General features: G+C 48.6%; 1 protein-coding gene across 2 annotated transcripts; it reads right to left on the reverse strand.

The window, feature by feature from the left end:
- Positions 1–1346: 1346 nt before the first annotated feature.
- On the reverse strand, positions 1347–6717 carry CCK (cholecystokinin). 2 transcript variants are annotated; one of them, XM_003794493.3, is made up of 3 exons: positions 6508–6717; positions 5248–5463; positions 1347–1752 (listed from the first exon to the last, which is right to left on the reverse strand). In XM_003794493.3, exons 2-3 carry the CDS (start codon positions 5459–5461, stop codon positions 1619–1621), a joined length of 348 nt encoding a protein of 115 aa, XP_003794541.1. In that variant the 5' UTR covers positions 5462–5463; positions 6508–6717; the 3' UTR covers positions 1347–1618. The 2 variants fall into 2 exon arrangements, with proteins under 2 accessions (XP_003794541.1, XP_003794542.1); XM_003794494.3 differs by lacking the exon at positions 6508–6717 and adding an exon at positions 5647–5774.
- Positions 6718–8727: the final 2010 nt, after the last annotated feature.

Consider the following 8727-nt stretch of genomic DNA (forward strand, 5'->3'; position numbering starts at 1 on the left):
AATTCCAAGTTCCTCATTCATCCCACAAACCCAGTCCACACACATGCATGCACACACTCATCCCCACTCACACCCAATATCTCTTATACATCCATAAATAGTGTTTATTGCAAGGAGGGAGGTGTGCTAAAAACACAGGCATCTGGATATTTTGGACTAAATGGGGATTGGATACTTATGTGAGGAAATCTTAGAGACCAAATTGTAGGGACTGAATGAGTTAGTAGCCTCAGTAGGGAAATAATGGAATGTGCTATCTATTTGGAGTCCAAGTTTTACAGTGAATCTCAACTTTAGCTCAGGGGAAGGAATCTCACTGACCCAGTCTTCCTGGGCCTCCCTCGAGGACTTACAGCATCCTGTCTCTGCCACTGGAGGATGGCAGTGGATGCCAGCAGTGGGAGATGGTAGGCAGGGTAGTGCCCCTCCAAGACCAGCTGTAGATGTGCCAATATTGTTTTCAGTGACTTTCCCTTTGGGGCTGTCATTTTCACTGCACTGGGCTACCTAGGGCCTCTGCTGGGTGAGCATCCAGGGCTCCTGGAGGCCTCAGAAAGAGGCATAGAAAGGTGGCCCTAAGGGGTGGTGGTTGCTGGATCATCTCTGGGTGTCCCCCCTGAACTAGTTCCCTTTGTAGATCCCTACAGAGGACCAATGGATGGATTGGCTTCTGCCCTGGATCACTGCCAGACTCCTTGCAACCTGCCCACTGACTTTAAAATATGGCAGGGCTCAAGAAAAAACAGCCACAAGTGCTTCTTTAAAAGCCAGCTACAGTCTGGGACCAGCAGCATTGACATTGCCTGGGAGCTTGCTCAGCCCCCAGCCCGGACTTGCTGAATCAGAATGTACAGTTTAACACAAGTCCCCCATGCACTCTGGAGTTTAAATGCTAGAGTAACAAAAGTCCTACTAACCTAGGAGTGCTAAGCCCTCAAGTCTGTGAATCTTGCTAGCTGGGGCATGTGGCCAGTAACCATCATCCCTCAGGGCCTGTTTCCTCATCTGTAAAGGAAGGACAATCATTTTTGTGCCACAGGGCCTTAGAACCATCGAGTGCATGCAACAGCACTGCCTAGTATCGTCCTATAACCTGTTTAAAGACCAAAAGAACCTCAAGGAAATTCTGGTGTGGCTGGGGTTGGCCAATGAGATCAGGGGTCAGAGTGGCCAGGGTTGGGCCCTGGAACTGATCACAGAAGGCCCTTTCATTGGCTGCCTTGACTGCAGCAAGGAAGTGAGCTCCACTCCTGACCCCCAGTTGCCCATTCCTTTCTGGCCACATATCAGCCATCCCCTCAGGATTAAATGGAGCTCTATGACCTCAGCAGACACAGGGAGTGAGGGGCAGAATGAAATCACTTTAATAGCATAGCAACATTTTAGAACCAGGAATCACGGATGAAAGAAACCTTTTGTCTTCCATTTGCACAATTCTGCTGAGGTGTATGGTTGCACAAGATAATCGTACAGACAGTTTTCACATTGAGAACTTAATAAATATAAACTTAAAATGTCAAACTTCAGAGATAATGAGTGATGAGTGTGATTATTTTCTTATTCTGTCTCCTCGGAGTCAGGAAGTTGCTTCCTGTCGGGCTGACGGAGGCCAGGTCCCCTAGGAGGGGTATTCATACTCCTCCGCACTGCGCCGGCCAAAATCCATCCAGCCCATGTAGTCCCGGTCACTTATCCTGTGGCTGGGGTCCAGGCTCTGCAGGTTCTTAATGATGGAATTTCGGCCAGAAGGAGCTGCAAGAACAGAGAGGAAGGAAACAGAAGCATTATATCTGAGAACATCGCTAGTGAAGGAGAACAATGGAAAAGCCAGACAAAAGATAACTATACCCTCTTAAAGGCATCAAGATAGTGGAATTGTTGGACCAAAACATAAGAGAGGAGAAAGACCCATGACTGTGTAACTAGGGAGGGCGGAATTTCCTAGTTATGGTGTGTTTTATGTTCTACGAGGATTTAGGTGGATTTATTTCCTCTTGCCTTGCACAGACTGGGGACTGGCATAGGTTCTCCCATAGTCTCCCTGCCCTAAGGGTGTTTTGGTTGTGTAGATGAACCAAGGAATTCCCCAGCAGTTGCCCATTTCCAAATTTTACCCCTTAAGTTGTCCCTGGACATACCTGACTTGTTTAGAATGCTCTTGTTCCTCAGGTAATGCAATTACAGTATCTTAATGTTGGAATGACTTTTTAAAAAATGAATCAAGCCCTATGGTTGCGTAAAGGATGTTTAAAGATTATTAATTGGAAAGTTATCTTCCTTTAAAAAATGATATTGAAAAGAAGACATATTGTCAGATTAAAGTCTTGGCACCTCAGTAATACTCAAAGAAAATTGGGCAAGAGGTGATAATAGAGGTGATTGAAATCAGCCGTTTGGGCCAAAATGTACTAACTAAACCTGAAATGGGCCCTTTGGGATGGATGTCAAGTCTTTAGGAACAGGGAGATTCTGGTGTATAACTCACAGTAAGTGAGCAGGGACATGAAGAGCTAGTATCTTGGGGGGACTGTACACATAGTCCCAGCCCACAGGACACAGACAGTGGCCTCCAGGTATGAGGTCAATATCATGCCTCTCCTGTGCAAGCAAAGGGTTAAGAAAGGAGGCCCTTCAGGGGGCATGGAACAAACCCAGGCCCGATTTGAAGCAGAGAAGTGGAGGCCCACTTAATGGCTCCTACTATATTGGGGCTCAGAGTCCCCGCCTCTCCTGATGCTGGCAGAAGTCCTTCTGCATGAGGCTGCTCTTGCCAGCTCCTCCCCATAGGCACAGTAAAGTCAGACTCAGGGTTATATACTGAAGAATGGCACTGCAGGGGCAGTTATCCTGTCTTATTGGCTAATAAAATTAAGTAAGCTAAGCTGTAAACAGAAACAACTTCCCCACCTTTCTCCTTCTACTCCTATCCACTCCCAGGTTTGGAACTAAGAATTAACTCAGCACATTCCAGCCCTTTTTGCAAATATCCCCAGCCTATGCAGAAGAAAAACAGCCCCTGCCGTTTAATTGTTTAAGACCTTTCACCAGCAAACCCTGCAGTCCTAATTACCTGTATAGTGTCACATGGAAATATGACCCATCTGCCTGCCTGCCTGCCTGTTTTGATGAAGGATGCCCACTTTAAAGGCTGGGCACAACACGAATTATCATCTAATGGAAGCAAGTGACAGCTTCACGGTGAGGCAAGCAGCTTCTGTTGTTGGTGGGGACACCGTTTTCAGCCATGGAAGTGGCATTTATATTACACACCTCAATTTCGCCATTCCACACACAGCTCTACCCTCAGATCATGTGTTTTTACCAGAGTCCTCACTCATTTCCCAGTGCCATCACTCGGGGCTGACAACCCATCTATGGGATTGGATTGAAGGGCTGGCTTCTTTAAACTTTAAAATGCAGAATGGACTGTACAACTGGAAAGCTGAATGGTTTCCAGATCCTCTGGGGAGGCCAGGACTTGGAAGGAGTCTCAGCCCTAATGCTACCTAGATGTACAACCACATGAAGATTATTCATGCTTCTAGAGCCCCAGCTTCCGCACTGACAAAATAGGTATAAGCCAGGCCATTGTTGGGACCAAGAGGGACAATAGAAATATAGTGCCAGAGCTTTCCTAGGCATGGGGCAGGTTTCACTAGATGCTCCCCGCCCCCCAGGCCTCCAATAGAATGGTATCGTAGATCACTTAAGGTTCTGCAGACAATTCTAATGATAAACTCTTTTTTTGCCTATATTTATTTGAAAAAAAGTTAATTTTAATTATTATGGGTACCTACACATAATGATTGTCCTGATGACAGCCTCTTAAGCGCTGCTCAAAGAGTGCATTGTCACATTTAGAACTTTTTTTTTTCACATTTAGAACTTTTAAGCATAATTTATACTATAGGCGAGTAAAAATCTGATATGATCTCAAAATATGCAAAATAGTCAAAGAAACCAGGCAGTATTTGTATGTGTAAATATTTATTCCTAGTACACATTTGTCAAATAGAAGAACATAATAAACTGCTAGCTAGCGATGATGCTGGGTTTTGGCTTTCCAAGTGACAGCTATTCCCACCTGAGTTTGTTTAGCACAATAGACTGAAGGCAGAGGGAGGGAGAGTTGAGAAGAAGACCTAGGAAGAACTAAGATCGGATTATAATAGCCACTGTCAAGTGTTGGTTCTAGAAAATAATTTGGTAACTGATTTTTTTTCTAGAAGTTTCTCTTGGCTCCTTCCTAAAATTGGGGAGGGGGGTTCTCATTGATTTATGGCTCAAGCCTAGGATATTTCAGACTGATTTGGCTGAAATTCAACTCATGGCTGAGGACAGATACCGAATTACTTTCAGACAGAGAATCAACACAAACCTGAAAGCTTTCAGACTTTCTCTGTCATCTGACTAGTGTTTCTATTTTCTTTCAGTTGAATTAGTAGAAAAACAAAACAGAATGTGGTCACTGGGGCAGTCTCCCTAAGAGAGGAAGAAATATAACAAATCACCCTCTCTGTTCCTTCCTTCTGAATCCCCTAGTCAAGGAAATCCAGTCTCACCTTCACATGAACCCATGAGAGACCTTGGAGAATAGAGTCTTCTGTTATCTCTCTCTCCAGTCAGGCCACAGGCTAAGGTTCAAATTCAGGTCCTGGCACTCCAGTTGGGTAAGAGAGCCTCATGGAAAAGGGGACCCACCTCCCACACTGCTTCCAGCCTGTTTGTTGAATGTTGCTGTTTGTCTGTCCAGCTTAGCACCCTGCCTCACAGCCAGTGTTCATCATAGATGTCACTATAGTTGGTAAAGAAAACTGCTCCCAGTCCAAAACCTGACTGCAGTCTGTGTGGCTGCCACCTCCTTTGCTTTTACAGTAGAGGGGGTTAGTATATCTGGAAACCCTCGTCCAGGGTTCAGTAATAATCTTTTAATGTCTTCCTATAATGATGCTGAACTTAAACAGCAACACTGCTAAAAATCTGTTCAAAGAAATCTTTTTAAGAAGGTTGTTCCCCTTACTAATAAGTCCTCCACACACCCTCTGTTAGCTACAGAGGACGTCCAGAAAACAGGACAGTCCCGTGCAGTGTGACTCAGGAAAGTAAAGTGAAAAACCTGTCAGTTTAATGCGTCACCTGTGTTTCCTACCCAGGGGTTACTTCCAACAGGCGGGCCGAGAGAAGAGGGTCGGGACTGGGAGTCCAGAGCAGGGGCAGAATTCAGGGATGGGACCGCAGCGTCCTTACCTTTCCGGGCCTGCTGGATGTATCTGGCCAGCAGCGCGCCCAGCTGCGCTCGGGACTCGCCATCCGTCCTCTGCACCGCCCTCAGCTGCCTCCGGGGAGCCTCTTCTGGCCGTGGCACCCCGGAGCCAGCAGGATCTGCCGGGGACACGGGCTGCGTTAGGGTGCCCGCAGCCAGCACCGCCATCAGCACGCACAGGCACACGCCTCTGTTCATTGCTGCGGAGAGCAGAGGAAGAGGGGGCGTTAACGGAAAGGCTGGGCCGGCCAGGCCTCTTGCCGGGGTCCAGCACCCTCCTGCTCAGACGGAACGCTGGCGCTCCAGCCCTGCCCGGCAGGCGCAGGCACAGGACTCACCAAGCGCAGACCCTCGCCCAGGGCCACGTGCGCATCCAGGTGCACCTGGCTAGTCTTTGGGGGTAATCCACACCCATTGCTCAGGGTCGGAGAGAAACCTTGTTTTCTGCAGTGTTTAGCAGAAGGAATGTCTCCTGTTTTACTAAAGTTTGAGGAAATGTGGAGTGCCGCTCTTCTAACTGGAAAAGCACGAGATTAGAGAAAAATACCCTCAAAGGAAGAGTCCGTGGGAGAAATGAGACCCTTGAAGAAAGAAGCCCCCTTTCCAGACACCTAAGAAGCTTTCAGTATGGAAATTCAGTAAATGGTGAAACAACAGACGCATAGTTAAAATGTAGGGGCAATAAAAGCCGTATTTACAAACTTTTCTCAAGGCGCACATGGGAAATGGTAATAAACCACTTAGCGAAAACACAGGCAAGGTTATAAAAATGAGGAATATCGTGCAGCCTTCAGTCGTTAGCAAAGCCCCGCCGAATTTCGGATCTGGAGCAAATTAAACCCTCGCACGTTTCCATCCCTCCCCAAAGCTTTGAAATTTTCTCCAGTGTTTAGAAAATGTACATCCTAAAACCTCTTGGTATTTTATGTGAAAAGATGGCAAAGTGCGCCGCGTCAGGGTCATAACTAGCAAGTCCCAATTTGCACGGGAATCCCAGCAAAGGGGTATTCAGCTCTTGTATGTTTCACGCGCCCTTATGGTGGGAAAGTCCCTAAAGCAGCTCAACCCACCCAGCCCTCACTTTGAGATCCACAGACCGTATTTCTGACTTTAAGAAATGTCTTTACAGCTGTTGGAGGGAGGACACAGGAAACAAAAAAAAGGAAAGAGGTACAAACCTGAAGACCCCGTTCTTCAAAGACACAACACAGTTAAATCCCTCCCCGGCGAGCGGAAGGACCTACCTTCTGGATTAGGACGCAGCCAGCTGAGGGTTTCCACCGAAGCAGCCCCGCCGCGGAGCCAAGTTCAGGATCCGCCAGCCGGCGGCTGCCTCTTAAATAGCCCCGCCCGGCGCTGCCGGCCACTCGTCTATTTACCCAGCGCTGACGCAGACCCGCAGCAAAACGTGCTCAGAGGGCGGCTCCTGGGGCGTCAACCGATTAAAGTGGCTCCTGGGGGAGGGGGAAATAGCCGGGTGGGAGAGGGTTGGGCGAGGTGCCCGGTATCCGACCCCTTCCTGTCCAAGGAGCTTCCTCACCCAACCCTGTCCCACTGCCTACCCCCTGCCCATTCCGGAGCTATGCTCTCCAGGTTGGGAAACGTAGGAGTCTGGGGGTTTCCTCCCGGATGGAGAAGCTGCGGGTGTTCAGTTGTTTTGAAGCCAGAAGGGAAACTGGGGGGACACTAGGCAGGGCCGACGGGTAGCAAGGCATAACTCTGGGTAGAAGGAGTTGGGAGTACTCTGGGTAGAAGGAGTAGGACTCCCCTCTCAGAGAGCCCGAGGCTCTGGCCTTTCAACCTGTGTGGGTTCCCTTGCGGGAGGGAGGAGGAAGTCAGAGTCCTTTTCTTAGCCCCATTAATAGCCCTTAAAGTTCCTCAAGATATCGATGCACCTGTCCCCAGGGCCAGCGAAAGAGCTCTGGCCACAGTTGGCAGTCGACGTCCTGGGCCTCTCTTTAAGCAGCTGTAAGATGAAGATGACACAGTCTAGCTTTGCTCAGAGGCGTCTAGTTTGGCAAAGGGCTGTGTTTTCTTTCCCAACTGAGATATCCCCTACCCGCGGTGCCAGCTGGGCAATAGAGTGTCTTAGGGACCTGGCTCCCCACTGCCACCCCAAGTTCTGGCACTCACCCCTCCCACGCTTTCTTGTCCCGGGGCTCAGTTCTGGCCAGAACTCAGGCTGCTCTGCCTGGGGATCAGGACCTGACCCCTTGTCACTCACCCACCTGGAAGAGGGACAGGAGGTACCCAGACCGTTGTGGGCCCTTCCCTGCGCTGTTGCTCTCCTGGCTGCGCAGCTGGGCAACCCGGGGCCACTAGGGGCCACTCAGTGAGCGGTGGTCGTCATTACCGGAAGAAGAGGGTCCGGCTGCCTGTCACTGTCAGCCAATATGCAGAGAGGGGGATAGGTCCTCCAAACTTCACTTGTCAGAAGGCCGGGTTGTAGAACAGTGGGAGTAGCCTCCCCAAGACTGTTCTGTTCTTCCATTTCCAACATTACAGTTCTATACATTAAAGTTCAAAGCGAAGACCATGTTAACCCTTATCTTAAACAATGATTGGCAGACCCCATGACTCATAAACAATAAACAACATTCTACTTTAAAAGTTAATGTCCTAAATCAATCCACTTAAACTACTTGAGATCGGCATCTTTAGGGTGGGAGCTAAATTTATAAACAACAGTAAGAATAGGGGTAAAGGTCAGGCAGGACCTAAACTGACCAGACCAGCTGTGTCATGGCTGCCCTTGCCTGCCCGACTCCATCTTATTCTCACTATATGTGCTTTCAATCTAGACCAGCGTTCTCAACCTGTGGGTCACGACCCCTTTGTAACAATGAAAACACATCCTGCATATCAGATATTTACATTACAATTCATAACAGTAGCAAAATTACAGTTATGAACTAGCAACAAAAATAATTTTATGGTTGGGGGTCACCACAACATGAGGAACTGTATTAAAGGGTCACGGCATTAGGAAGGTTGAGAACCACCGGTTTAGACTCTGAAGCTCTTTGGGTTGGAGTCCACTGGCTGGTGCTTGAGCTCATGAGTCCCTGCAAAGCCACTGCCAACCCCATTTCACAGATGGCAAACCAAGGCTCCAGGAAGAGCAGGACTTGCCCAGGCGCCACACAGGCTCTCTGGCTCACCACTACGGTCTCCATCCTGGGACCTGGGGACCACCAGCCATCCCCAAACTGCAGGCCCTCAATTCCTCTCCTTTTCCTTCCATCATCTGTCTCAGATGCAAGGAGAAAGATTTGGAAGCATCTGGACTCACCTATGGAACTCCAGGCATGGAGGTGGGTTCACTGTGTGGGGATCGACTGGTAGCAGGTGTGGAGTTTGGCCAGGAGATGCCTCTGGTTGCTGTCTCCCTTTCTGATTCCTAGAGGCAGCTGTGTTATTTCTGTAACCTTCAGGCAACATTTTGAAAGCACAGCAGCTGATTA

The sequence above is a fragment of the Otolemur garnettii genome, unplaced genomic scaffold (genome assembly GCF_000181295.1).
Source record: "Otolemur garnettii isolate 467f Iridium unplaced genomic scaffold, OtoGar3 scaffold00082, whole genome shotgun sequence".
Classification (NCBI taxonomy): Eukaryota; Metazoa; Chordata; class Mammalia; order Primates; family Galagidae; genus Otolemur; species Otolemur garnettii.